This window comes from Diadema antillarum, unplaced genomic scaffold (assembly GCF_040938485.1).
Source record: "Diadema antillarum isolate AM-2024a unplaced genomic scaffold, OU_Dant_1.0 seq00001426_RagTag, whole genome shotgun sequence".
Taxonomy (NCBI): domain Eukaryota; kingdom Metazoa; phylum Echinodermata; class Echinoidea; order Diadematoida; family Diadematidae; genus Diadema; species Diadema antillarum.
The window spans coordinates 994,325-1,009,708 of NW_027272178.1; the positions used below are offsets into that span (position 1 = coordinate 994,325).

Consider the following 15,384-nt stretch of genomic DNA (forward strand, 5'->3'; position numbering starts at 1 on the left):
TGAAATCGGAAATAATTGATGATTCTCCCTATTTGGAAGATGCTGAATCCGAATCTGGATGATGCAACTCATGCATCCACGAAGTTTTTGAGATATTCAAGATGGCCGCCAAAATGGCTGTCAAAATGGCCGCCAATTAAAACCGGAAATTCCCATGTATTTCCTTCTGAATGGTGAAAAATTGAAAACAATTGATGGATCTACCCTATTTCTATGGTGTTGAATCCGAGTCTGGATGATGCAAACCTTGCATCCTTGACGGTATTGAGATATTTAAGATGGCCGCCAAAATGGCCGCCAAAATGGCCGCCAAAATGGCCGCCAAAATGGCCGCCAATCAAAACCGGAAATTTCTATGTATTAGCTTTTAAATGGTGAGAAATAGAAAACAGTTGATGATTTTACCCTATTTCAAGGGTGCTGAATCCGAATCTGGATGATGCACCTCGAGATAGTCAAGATGGCCGCCAAAATGGCCGCCGAAACGGAAACTCCAATGTATTTCCTTCTTATAAATGGTGAGAAATTGATGGTTTTTGTCAATGGCACAGTTTGAACTTGCTGTATATACAGTGAACCAGCTCTACTGGATATCTTTGAGTTGGTACGATACAAGTGTGCCAGCAATTAACCTTTCAAGACTACAGATGCGGCTGAATAATTGCAAGATTACACTATTTCCTCTACATATAATGGATAAGTTTTGAACACTAACAATTAATGGACAAGACATGTTCATCTAAATCATATTGTGATAGTGATGTAGAGAAGTGTACTGAAATTACCCAACATTACCTGCCTTAATCCATGAGCAGTTTTAATCTCTTTATCCATGAACACTCAAATTGGTTATTTGGTTTATATTGGTGGTCTTGATGACATTGATGAAGACACGAGTGGGAAATTTTTATTGTTATGCTTCAATTTTTTCTTCAATATGATGTAACATTATGTATGTGTATATGTATATAATTATGTATATATAATCTATTACAAACACACACGAGGGGACGTACAAATCACCAGGTAACGCGCCGTGAAAAAAAACTAAATAAAAATCAAACGACAACATGGAAGGTAATAGTTGATAATCCAGTACTTATGAATATCATAATCGCGCAGAGTGCTTTTGAAATTACCCGTATTGATATCTGCTATATAGTGGTCATGGATGCAACCATTTCCAATGACCTAATCAGAATATGCGACAAGTTTCACAAGAATACGAGGCGAGACTCGTCAGAATACAAGACAAGTTTCAACACCAAATACCAACATGTCATAATTCAATTTTGCTCTATTGATAGCCGAAAAGGATTAACTTTACATCTATGGAGCCATATTATTGGCGACCACAAGCATTATTTCATAACAATTATGCATAAAGACATTTTCAGTCATATCTTTCTTTGCGTTTGTACGTTTCAGTATGATGTCAATATCACTTTTTTTTTCCAGTACGTGTTAAAGTTCCGTTTGAGACATATCGGAATATCTCAGTATATTACAATACCATTGTGACAGTCATTTTGACTGTCAATAAATGTTGGCTGATTTGACAAATTCGCTCAACTGAGTTGAATTCAAGAATACGAATTATTGGTTTTCACCCTGCATGGGTTTAATATCCCGCTTCGCGTTGGAGCACAATACTGCACCATTTCAGTATAAGAACATGTTAAGGAGTTTCCGTTCATACAGGACATTTATAGATGTCCGAAAACCTTCAAAGACCTTCAGCACCCTCGAAATAGGGTAAGACCATCAATTTATTTTAAAATTTTTACCATTAAGAAAAAATATATTAACATTGGAATTTCTGCCACTTATTTTGGCTGTCATCTTGGACGTCTAAAAACCCTAAAGACTGGACGAATTTCAACAACCAAGTTTCGAGGGTGCTGAATAGGGCCTAAAATTTACCAATTTTTGACAGTTATTTTGGCGGTCATCTTGGACATCTCAAAACCCTTAAAAAAGAACACGAAAGTTGCATCAACCAGGTTCGGATTCAGCACTCTCGAAATAGAGTAAAACCGCCAATTGTTTTCAATTTTACACCATACAGAAGGTAATATAGGGCTTACATGGAAATTTTCGTTTTTGACAGCCATTTAGGGGCCATTCTGGCGGCCATCTTTATTATCTCAAAACCCTCAAGGAAGTAAGAGCTTTATACTGGAGCTTCAAATTCAGCAAACTCAAAATAGTGTAAAACCACCAACTGTTTTATATCTTACACCATTTAGAAGGAAATAGGGGGTCATCATATGAATTTCCGTTTTTCGCGGTCATTTTTGGCGACCATCTTTATCATCTCAAAACCCTTAAGGATGCAAGAGTTGTATCCTGAGCTTCGGATTCAGCACACTCAAAATAAGATAAAAACTACCAATTGCTTTCAAATTGTCACCATTTAGAAGGAAATACATGGGAACTTCCGTTTTGGGCGGCCATTTTAACGGCCATATTGAATATCTCAAAATCTTCAACAATGCAGGAGTTGCACCATCTAGATTCTGATTCAGCACCCTCGAAATAGGGTAAAACCATCAATTGTTTTCAATTTCTCACCATTTAGAAGGAAATACGTGGGAATTTTCGGTTTTGGTGGCCATTTTGGCGGCCATATTGAATATCTCAAAATCTTCAAGGATGTAAGAGTTGCATCATCCAGATTCGGATTCAGCACCCTCGAAATAGGGTAAAACCATCAATTGTTTTCAACATCTCACCATTTAGAAGGAAATACGTAGGAATTTCCTTTTTTAATTGGCGGCCATTTTGGCGGCCATCTTGAATATCTCTAAAACTTCATGGATGCAAGAGTTGCATCATCCAGATTCGGATTCAGCACCCTCGAGATAGGGTAAAACCATCAATTATTTTTAATTTCTCAACATGTAGAAGGAAATACGTGAGAATTTCCGGTTTTAATTGGCGGCCATTTTGGCGGCCATCTTGAATATCTCTAAAACTTCATGGATGCAAGAGTTGCATCATCCAGATTCGGATTCAGCACCCTCGAAATAGGGTAAAACCATCAATTGTTTTTAATTTCTCAACAGTTAGAAGGAAATACATGGGAATTTCCGGTTTTGATTGGCGGCCATTTTGGCGGCCATCTTAAATATCTCAAAAACTTCATGGATGCAAGAGTTGCATCATCCAGATTCGGATTCAGCACCTTCCAAATAGGGAGAATCATCAATTCTTTTCAATTTCACACCACTTAGAAAGAAATACGTGGGAATTTTCGGTTTTGGCGGCCATTTTGGCGGCCATCTTGAATATCTCAAAACCCTCAAGGATGCAGGAGTTGCATCATCCGGATTCGGATTCAGCACCCTCGACATAGGGTAAAACCATCACTTGTTTTCAATATCTCACCATTTAGAAGGAAATACATGGGAATTTCTGGTTTTGGCGGCCATCTTGGCGGCCATCTTGAATATCTCAAAACCCTCAAGGATGCAAGAGTTGCATCATCCGGATTCGGATTCAGCACCCCCGAAATAGGGTAAAACCATCAAAAAACATTGGGTGGACGGTAAAACAAGGTTCAGCCTCTGGCACCCAGACTAAAGGGTCTGGGGTAATTGCCCAGGGCATAATTGCCCGAGACCCAAGATTTTAATTTCCAAGGAAAGATCTATCTTTTTAAAAATCATTCCTGACATTTTTGTCATTTACAAAGTTGAACTCTTTATGAGGGTAACATGGTTGTGAGTCATATATTCACAATGATGTCACTGGAACTTTTGAAGTAGGAGTTCTGAGTGGGATAAGCAGTATTGACAGCATTGATGCGTGAGATAAAATCTTTATATTACATCAAAACATGTATGACACACACCAAGCAAAACATACCTGTAGTAGTAGTACCTGTAAAACCTGTAGTATTTTACAATAGGGCGAACTAAGGTTTGCGCAGTTATGCATATCATTTGACCCCATTAAGGTGTACACAGACTTGGGAAGAAATACTGGGTTTCAAAGAACACAAAGCACAATATTGACTGTAAAGGGTCTTTCTTTGTTCACTGTAAAATTACAATGCCTCGTGTACCCCTAGCCCAGCATGTCAATTTTAGCTGTGTATCAATTTGACAACAACAATACCATCTGGTACCAAAACTTTTGACATTACAGCATTTAACATTATAATCACCCCTATTATTTGTATGCACACAACTTCCTAACAGAGTACGATAAAGCAGTATATCTCACGCCTTTGGCTATGCTTGGGGTAAGATTTCGTATGAACACCATAGGAAAATTTATGTTTGACTCACACTAGCAATCACTGAAGGAATTTATGCTCCATGTTTCAGAGGCATACTTAGAGTCCACTGATATGTCTTCTGTTCACAATTGTTTTCTCTTTATGGCATAATAGTCCTCATCTTTCAGCTTGACCTTTCTCATATTCAGCAGGAGTGGTTTAACCGCACACTTTAACATCTCTTTAATACTGTAAATATTACATTACGGAGAGTAATGAGTAATATCTTATTGATTGAATAGACAGGCCTTCAACTCTGGACCATATGACCTTTGACATTTGACATCATTCTTAAGTTATTGAGGTTACAAAAATATTCTTTAAGGCAAGAACAAGGATATATGGATGCTTACAGAGACAGGTGAAAGAGTGGGAGGAAAATTGCCTTCAGTGCTGATAACGTATGGAAGCATCACATACTGGTACACAAAAGTACATGCATCATACAGGTATGCAAAATGATATTATATTGCTGACGAACCCGGGCAACATTTCATGAAACTTGTCAGTCACTGACAACCAAATTTCTCAGTGAAAATCACTGACAAAACACTTGATAAAATGTCCCAGGAAAAGGGGAACTTCTTCTTATGATCCTACTTGATGCCAAATCTCACAGTTCTGGGCAATATCTACCTTCCTCCACATCACAAGCTTATATACTGTATACGCCAATATTTTCGCGTACAGATATTTTCGCGAATCATGGTATCAGTGGCATTTTCGCATGTTGTTAAATTCGCGATTGATACTATAGTACAGGTAGTAGTAGGGTCTACTGCCAAGCCCGAGAAACACGGTCAAACACTTGCCAACGTCGTACTCGTAACGTTTTTCCATTTGCATTGTGACTTCCCAAATGTGAAAATAGAAAAGACACAGTAGAAGATTTATAAAATGAAACAATTATGGGAACTTGCAGTGAGACACTCACACACGGCATTCACACGGTGGGCCCTGTTGCTGTACGTACACAAGTGTAGCGCTAGCGCACGGTGTCTGGTCGGGCTAACATGCATCCTAACCTGCGCACACGGCGTCTGGTCGGGCTACATGCATCCCTAGGCCTCACCCAACCACGTCGAGCCGGTGTTCGTTCGCGTAGGGTAACGTAACACAGAAATTGCACATTTTTAATGCATGTTTAGCATCGTACTGCACTTCCACAATCGGTCGCACCGTAGCGTAGGTACTAGTAACATACAGTATGTGTACATACTGTACTGGCCGGTGTAACAGTCGCGTTCTGGTCCAGCCAGCGTTGGATGCATTTTGTCATCAATTTGTACATAAGGTATGACGGGTTAATATTTTCGCGTGTCTTTAATTTCGCGATCAGCCCAAAGCTCGCAAAATTAGCGAAAATAAAACCCTTGCGAAAACTAACGGCGTATACAGTATATAACAGATTATCTTTCTGCCACTCCTCTTTGATATGTAGTAAACTTTATGGGGATGAGACTATAGTGTATAATCTAAACTCTAAATTTCTTGTCAGAGAAATAAACCTTGCAGCACTTTCTACATACACTGTAGTTTCATTTTGAAGTACAAATCGTTACACATACGGGAAGAGTAACTTGATTATCTCACCTGTAACGTTCTTTGTTTGATTTCTTCTGAGGCAGAAGTGAGCTTCTCAACTTCTTGCTCCGCCGACTCGATGTGCTTGCGGTACGTGTCGGCCACCTTGCGCCCCTCCATTGCACATTCTAACTCCCCTACCACGCGGGAGAGCTCTGCTCCAAGGTCATTGCACTGATCTGCAATGTAGGATGACCATGAGGAGGTGGGGTAAGAATGATAACATAGTTACAGTAAGGATGTCTCCATCTACCCCAATACACTCCCATCTCCTGTCTTCCTGTTTGCACCATGATTTCAGGCACAAACTTTCAATCCATGGGGAGCATCAAAAAAAGAAAACTCTGATGAATGTATATGACAGGCATATCACATGCTTTGTAATCATGAAGGAAACAGCTAGTGAGGGGGAGGTGGGCATTTCATACAGCATTTTGTCAGACATTTTTCCCTGACATATTTGCTCTCAGCCGATCAGATGCAAGGGTTTCACTAGCTTATAACACTATGTCAGAAAAAAAAAAGGTCTGACAAAACGCTTCATAAAATGCCCCCAGGTTGGCTGGAGAATCTAAAAAAACAAAAACAAAACAAAGAAAAAAAGGGCTCCAGAAAAGGCCTCAATGCCAAGTGACCAGAGAGAATATTTTTTCTCCTACAGAACCTTGCCTGACCATTAGTGACTTGTGATCTATGCCCTTGAATACCAGCACAAATGGGTCAATGCCAGAAAATCAACACTGGGTCTTTTATTTTGTCTGCTTTCAGCTGAATACTAAACCTTGCTGCTCTTTACAGCTTTCTAACAAGCACCAATGCTTCCATGTCAGCACTGAGCTGATATTGTATTTGATGTCTGTGCCCGTTTCAGAAACCATTTATAGCACAATATATGAAATACTTCAGAGACGTTGAATACACTGTATTTGTGATTGAAGATTTGTGTTTGAAAACAATCAGTAAACCATCTCACATGACTTTCATTCAATTAGAATCATGTCAAATGGAGTGGTGCTCTGCTATTATTTCATTATCATGTAAATGGTTCTCATTTTGTCATTAATCACTTCCTATTTCTTACTGGGAAATGTGAGCTGGTGCAATTGTGTGTCTGGTCCTTTAAATCTAATCAACAAACACATCATTATGGATGGCAAGTCTACACTCTATTATGGTCTCTCTGACCAGTGGGAAATTCTTGAGAAATCAGGCTTATTTTGCCAAACTTAATGCAATTTCCTGCACATACACTTGATGCTTGCTAGATTTGAGTGATTGACTGCAAAGTGTGGCTGAATTCCCCTCAGACTACCACTGTACCAAGAATACTGAGCAGACTCCATATATGTCCACAAATCTGGTACATGGACCTTCAACTTTCATGGACATATTGTCACGGATATATTGTCACTATAAAAATGATCAAGTTCTGAGTTTTCTTTTCCATTATGACTTATATATATTTTTACTTTGAAGTCAAAAGCTACTCAATATTGGATCCAGAGTAAACTTTAATGCATCTAGAAGAAATAGAGATTTGTCATGTGAGGCGCTTAGGCCATTATCAATGCCCCAAGTGACAGTGGTAGTACATGCCAAGTGCATAAGTGGAAATATAATTTGTGTAATTTTACACATAATTGGTTTTGAATGTACCTGTATAGAGCTTGGGCCAGTATAACAGATAAGAGGGAAATGGAAATATAATGCACTGATCGCATTAATATATCACTAAATCCACCAAGACCGAGTTGAGCAAGACATGATGTATTTGTAGTAAAAGAGAAATCACCCATTCATAAATTTCCATGATATACAATTGGAGGACTCACTATTTTCTCCATATCTTAAAGGGGTGATATAGTTTTGGGTGAGATGGGGCTTTTTTTTTTTTGTGAGATGATTAGAAACAACTTTTTACATATATTAAAGCGCATACAATTCCAGGAGGAATTCAAAGCTGATTTGATGAAAATCGGTTTTGAATTGGCCAAAATATCCAAAACAAAGTGATCCTGACAAAAGTCGGGACCCACCTTTTATTAGGATCCCTTTGTTTCACTATGTTTTCTGATGTCTCAGCCATTTCAAAATTGATTTTCAGGAAATAAGCTTTGAATTCCTCTAGAATTGTATGCTATTTAATTTTTCATGTGTGGTTTCTATCTTATCTCACAAAAATTTAAAAGCTGAATCCCATCTCAACCAAAACTGTACCATTCCTTGAATCATGGACTTCCTGTTTGTTTGTTTTTTCTTTGAAGCTATAATAATGCTGAAGAAACGAAATGACATCAACCCGTATCTACACCTGAGACTCATGAGGCAATTACCTCAAATGCCATCATGCAGTAGTACCCAGCTGAACGTCATGAATCTTGCGCTACTCACTAATGCATTGACTACATTATGTATGATATGCTAACTATGGACAGGCATATGTACCTGGGTAAATGTGTTAATACTAAAAGTCACACTGTGTGAGATTACACTGTACATTCATACATATCCTTGGCAATACTTGACAGAATTTTGTTTTTTCTTTCACAATGTACAATGTATTGAAAGCACTGAATTGATGACACATAACATTTTTGACTGTTGGACATGTCTCTGCAATTAATTCCAATATTCAGGCACAATGTTATATCATATTTACAACTGCAATGTACTACCAGGCATTTTTCTACAAACTAAACAGCAGACATTTATTATAGTTCACTATTTCACCTACTTCTGTAAAAATAATCTACAAATGCTTGTATGTTGGTCACATTCATTCGAAAACAGTGAATGCTGAAGCCAGTGTATTGTATGGTTGTTCACACGTTGCTTCAAACAGGAAAAAAAAAATTGATACATTCCATATTCTGAGTGTTCATCAAAAGGTCAAGAGAACAACATAAGAGGGGTCAAGTGAGGACTGGTGAGGGCCTGGTCTTACCTATGTTTGCTGCCGAATCAGTCTCAGGACAGCTGCTGTCATTACAGCTCCCTCCACTGTTACTCATATTACTGGGAGGACTGGAGGCAGATTGGGAGAATTCATCCTCCTCTCTGTAAGAAGGATGGAGAAAAGGAGTAGGGAAAAGATGAGAGAGGGGCCATATTGAAGATAGTCACCTCCAGTCTGAAGCAGCTGATACTAAATACAAAGCATTGCTCTGAAATCATTTCAAGAACAGAAGAAAGTAAATCAATGCTGACAATAAACATGCATACATACAATATTAAAAACAAAACAGAACATTATATGGATTAGGCATTTGTCTTTGTTAAAAACAATACCTGGTATGTTAATACATTGTAGCTTCAAATAAAAGCTTTTATATGCCTTCAAGATTATTGGCCTGAAACCAGACCATCGGGCTGTTTGAACTTACACAATACAAACGAACAGGACAAAAGTGGCTCTATGTCAACATAGCATTAAGCCTATCTTTTTATGGAGTAGGGTATACTGTAATAATACAATGTAGATCTTGTGTACTGATTGATATTGATATTTATAAAATAATTTCTTTATTATCTTCCATCTTCATATGGAGACAGTTGGCAGACAAGCATAAACAGTAAAGGTATCCATCAGCCAGTGCAATGCAAAATATAGAAAAATGTATAAAAATAGCAGAAGCAGGTCAATGCCATCAGCGTGACAACCTGTCATAGCAATCCCACATGTACACTTGATGGAAACCTATTGATTACCAGCTACAAAAATAGGGAGTGAAATTTTAGAGTTTTGACCTTTCCTTGTGACCTCAACCATTATTTGCCCTGAATCTCTCTACCCTGCCCTGAATCTCTCTAAGTTGCCCTAAATACTCCATTTTGACAGAGTATGGAGACATTCTTGAATTGATGCACACACTGAAAATGACAAATCAATGTTTAATTCTACCACTGCATACAGCACACTGCTATCTTGACATACTAATAACGAAGCTTTTGATGCTTGCTCCCTAAAAATGAAAAAAAAAAGAAGAAGTATGCAATAGCTGTGGATGTTAAAAATGGCAAGTGTTCATATATTGTGTTACAGTATACTATAAAACATATTTTCGCAGCACTAAATTTTCATGAATTGGAGCCGACGGCCTTTTCTGTGGCATGAAATTTTCACAAGTTGCCTCTAACATTCAATGCATATAGTGAAGACAAGAACTTTCGCGTGCGTTTCAATTTCGCGAATATTGCCTCTCGCAAAATTTGCATAATCAAATTGCATGTGAACATTCCTCGCTTTACAGTAACACAAATCCAGAACATTTTTAACTCACTTCAAAGTTACTATCTCCACTAAGTGTTTATGATTGGGGGTCTCAGATTTAACAACATTAATCTGAAATACACTAGAATTTTGACATACTGTAATTATGTTTAATTACCTGTCAATACAATGCAAGGCCAATATAATGCAATCATCATACCTGCACTCATAGGTCTCGTAAAAGCAAGAGGAAAAAAAAGACCTACATAAGCACACACAATTCAAACTTTGTCAATTTCGTTAATTCTTTCATGAAAACTGTCAAGGTTCTGTCTATCGTTTGTGCATCCATTTTTGATATAACAATGTTTTCATCCTTTCCCTTTCCTTGAAAGTGACGAATTCCCATTATGAAAATGAATTGCTAGGGCCCCATTTATGAGTATGAAATGCTTATTAAGCTTGATTGATTGAGGATATAACAGCGGTCCATAAAGGTTCATTATGCGAATTCGCATCAAGGAAGGTCCATTATCATTACAAACACTGAGAACTGGGCACACTGCATAGATGCCGTATATTGGGGTATTCTCCTTCACGCCTGCTCTACTTTCTTCCCCAGCTTAACCAATTTCATGGCCACATACACATGTACCTTGTGTTTCGAACCAAAAATTGCAGCAGCCTGACCTCTACCCTCATAAATCTAAAAATATCTGGGAAGAAAACCCTGTCCCCAACAACCTCCATTGTGGATGAGTGAGCATGGCTATATGATGTGTACCTACATGTAAGCCATATACAGTAGGACCTCGATTATCCGGCCAGCTCTGGACTGGCGGGCGTCCGGATAATCAATTTGGCTGGATATTAGAGAGATAGTATGCTCAAAAACAGCACTTTCTAGCATAGGCCAAACATGCTAGGGATATAGAAATTCTACACATGTTAGTGCATTTTGACCTTAAAGCTATCAAAAATTGATTCAAAATAAAGCATGCACCATTTGGAAGCTAAACAAACAGAAAAAATTCCAAAAGCTTCCTCCCTTCAAAAGCACTCCAGGGCAACATGGGCAGGAGGGCTGAGTTTTACCATGATTTTACGGAAGACAACTGGCTTCTATACAATGAAGCAATCCTTTTTGGCTAGCAGTACTTTTTTTTTAAGACGGTGTTACTGACTTCCTCCAGCCTGCCAAGTCATTTTTACTGTTACCCGCAGACAGGAACCAATCTTAAGCATGCAGTCCCCACAATCCCCTGACCCAATCCCTGTCTCCCTGGATGACCAGGAGGATAACATCTTAGACCAGGAGATGATTTAAAGGGGGACATTCCTCTTTCCACAAGCATTCCCAATTTAACACAAATTTGCCTCTATGGATGTTGCTGTCAAGAACGGCAGGGCTCATATTTCACATTCAATTACTGATGAATTGGGCAAATTGAAAAAAAAAAATCAGTATTAGTGTTTGTAGGTCCTCATTATCTCAAAATTGGAGAAATAGCTAAATGCTTGTTAAATCATATTTTGATAAATTGTTATTTTCCTACAGCATCCGTGTCTAGCCTTTTCAAGGAGCAATTTAATCAAATGATTTCATGCAGCTTTTGGAAGATGCCCACAGTGACATCATGTTATATTGATCCATTGACATTAAGCTGGTGTGGGCTTTCTTCATAATTGAATTCCAATTTCCATCAACTTTCCCAGCATCTGTTGCCTTTGTTTTATAATTTCCTTTGAGCTTGCATCTTTGTAACTGTAGTTCTGCTTTAAATAATAAAAAAAAAATATACATATATATATATACATATATACAGTATATATCACATTTGTAGCCTGTACGTATGATAGATACATTTTTTGAGTACTGCATCCTTAAACAGCTGTGTATATGAAGTGCAGTTCAACAAATATCATAATTATAGGCCATAAAATAAAATGTTCCTTTGACGTAACCGGAATCCACATGCTAAACGTGTATCTTGTAGAACACTATTCATCCTGTGTGACCATACAATGGTAATTAATGAAGTACTGTAAACACCATACATTTCGCAAATATAAATTTTCACGAATTGGGAATTGTGGACGATTTCGCAAGTGGTTAAATTTGGGATCGTAGAGTCCTGAACTGAACAGAGAAGAGTGCACGCGTACGTCATATTCACATTGGGATCAGAGTCAATATTTTCGCGTGTCTTTAATTTCGCGAATAGCACCTGACTCGCGAAATTCGCGAAAATAAAAACCTCGCGAAATATTCAGCGTATACAGTATTGGAAGATTTTGATCATGTCATTACTTTTCACTTTTCATTTTGGGAGGGTACATATGAGCAATGCGGTATGTTGTATCTGGAGGTATGCGATTACGTCTAGAATTTGATCTCATGCGAAAAATCTGGAGATAAGAATAAGTTGATGTGCGTGCTGTACACCTTGTAAGACACATCATCTACGAATAAATTAATGTGCATACTCACACCATGTAAGACACATCATCTACATTTGCCACAAAAGTAAACACCACTAATAGTGATTTCATGGTGAGACCCTCATATCTAATTGTTGTCTGTCTTCATAAGTCAATTCTGGTAATGACTAATAGATGCTCATTATTCATTCCTTGCTGTCCCTAATTATTATCTTTATTCTGATTAATGGTCTCTCATCACTTATAATCAGATTTGTCAATCTATAACTACACATCACTCTCAGTCTCAACCAATGTTCTATTTGTGTTAGTGCTGTAATGACTTGCACGAGGTGGATCTTGTCAAATAAACTGAATGAAGTTGAAGTGATGTTTGAAGCAGTTCCTTAAATTGTCATGATCTTACAGCTTTTTTTTAGATATTGGACAACAGACACTGCATTTTATAAATTGAAATATCATCATCATCACCTCCTATTTCTTCCTCAAGGGCGTGCATTGACTTTAGCCTACAGCTGTATGTATCTCGGTTCCATGAACTGTAGTAGCACCTCCAGATCTACCCATTACCTAATGTTATCAAGGCCTGTGTCACTCTTCATCGCCTAACTTCTCCCTCTTCTTGCAACCCTGTTCAGGCTCCCATAATTGATATGAGGGGATCACAATGCAGATAGTCAAATTTACTTGCACAAAGTCTGTACTGTGTATACATAGGATATATCAATTTATTGATTAGTCATAGGGGGAAAAAAAGTTCCATACTGATTTCATTTAGAAACATGAAGCTATAATATGCAACGTACAACTATGCAATCTGTGCATTGGGTCTGAACAATAAGACACCCATCTTAAACATCACAGACTCTTTGGCCCAAATTCGGTACAATTGAAACCATGGTTTAAACCATGGACAAAGACCATAGTTTTTTATGGGATGCCAAGTGTCACATGGCCGATTTCGTTACGAAATCAGTCATTTCGTCGACAAAATGGTCATTTCATCGGTGAAATGTTCATTTCGTTACAAAATGCAATATTTCATAATGAAATGGTAATTTCGTCAACGAAATGACTGATTTTGCAAAGAAATAGGCCATGCGACACTTGGCACCCCATAAAAAACTACGGTCTTTGTCCACGGTTTAAACCATGGTTTCAATTGTACCACCTTCGTGAATTCGGGCCTTTGGGTTTCACTTTTCTATGATAACAAAACTGATTAATTGACAAGGATTGAAAAGTCTGAAGTCATAAATACACGTAACTATGGTTACGTTGCTGTTCCTCATTCAAACTTCTGACAGCGAAAGAGAAACTATGCTGCAGATAAAGAAGACTGCCTCCACCATGCTCTCAGTTACATGGAATGAAGGGCCCAGATCAGAGTGGCCCTTTAACGACAAAGGCATATCTGGAGTCCAGGACAAACAGACAAGCATAGCGGACCAAATGGCAGAAGCTGTATGTGAGAAGATATGTCAGGCATGCAAAACGCCTCGTCTATTCTCTCACATACACTGGAGCGATCCCTGGTGTCTTTGGCTGCGATTGTACATCGAGTACTACTGTCATTAATCATTCATCTTGATGTCAAATACGTGAACCTCAAACTGGCAGGAAAATCTCCCCTTCTCTCCTTCCGTCCCTAGGCTTTGTTTTCATGCATCTTCATCTCTTTTCTTGTCGTGGCCACACACCAAAAAAAAAAAAAAGAATAGAAACAAACTAAATTGAAAACATGCTGTGTTCAATTATACATTAGAACAGTCATGTGTTCTTACTTCCAACTGTTTTGGTGCAATGCAATAAAGTAACTTACACAATCTTCCTTCTCAACTTTACCTGGCAAAGTGAATAAATGTATTGGTACTACAAGTTATTCAAGAAAACTTCACCATTTCATGATTACCCAAGCTATCCAGAACTCTGAAGTGGTGAATAAAATTTGCATTTAAACTTAAGTGCCCTGTGGAAGCCCAATTAATGTAATGTATGGATTTAAAATGGAAAATAGATTTAGTGTAACATAAATTTCAGATTGAAGGAAAAGCATTGCAAAACGTTTCTCAATGCCATATCATGATTTCACAGTTGTACATATGCACAATAAATAATAATTTCAGTATTTGAAAATGCTACATGTACAGTGTACTTCCTCTATCCCCATACAGTGTACATTCACAATTTTTCTCCCTAGTGCCCATTTGGGCCATTAAAATCTTCACATTTGACATATTGGTAGCCTGCAAAAGAAATAAAGTGGCCCGGAATAAAAGGAAATATGAAAATTCATATTTCATTTTTGTTGCCTGAAAGGGCCACCAAGAGACAGTCTTTTCAGAAATTTTGAAACCAGACATTGCGATATACATGTATCACCAAAAATAAGAAATGAAAAATATACAGAGCAAGTTTACCCGAGTCTCAATACAACTATCAATGCATCCACATATTAACATACTGTATAATCATGAGCACAAATTGTCTTCCCAGTCAAAATCCTTCCTACTTCTATTGTTTACAATCTGTATCCTGTGTTGCTCACTAAGTCATATACTGTGGAAATAGACATATGAAATTGGGTAGCTGTTTTTCAGAGATGAATAGCACTTACATATGGACTTTTCCCAGGATGGTCAACAGATTTATCATCATTGTTACCTTAGTGACAGAAATGAACATATTGTTTGGACTGCTTACAGGCGGCTGTTTGGAGTCTAGTCTCTCAGACTCATGGCTTGAATACTTTCCCATTTTCTTTACTCAACCTGTTTCCTACTTGAATCCCACCTTTCATAGCTTTCCTAGCTATTATCTACAAAATATACACATATTACGTATTTATATCATATAAATATTT

General features: G+C 37.9%; 1 protein-coding gene across 1 annotated transcript in view; it reads right to left on the reverse strand.

Annotated features, from left to right (window-relative positions):
• Window positions 1–15,384, reverse strand: part of LOC139709324 (colorectal mutant cancer protein-like) — a 53,133-nt gene that overhangs the window by 22,505 nt on the left and 15,244 nt on the right. Inside the window, exons 4-5 of the mRNA XM_071621279.1 lie at window positions 8,814–8,926; window positions 5,879–6,048 (exon numbers count right to left, since the gene is read on the reverse strand). Of these exons, the coding sequence (XP_071477380.1) occupies window positions 5,879–6,048; window positions 8,814–8,926 (283 nt within the window). The remainder of the gene's footprint in view (window positions 1–5,878; window positions 6,049–8,813; window positions 8,927–15,384) is intronic.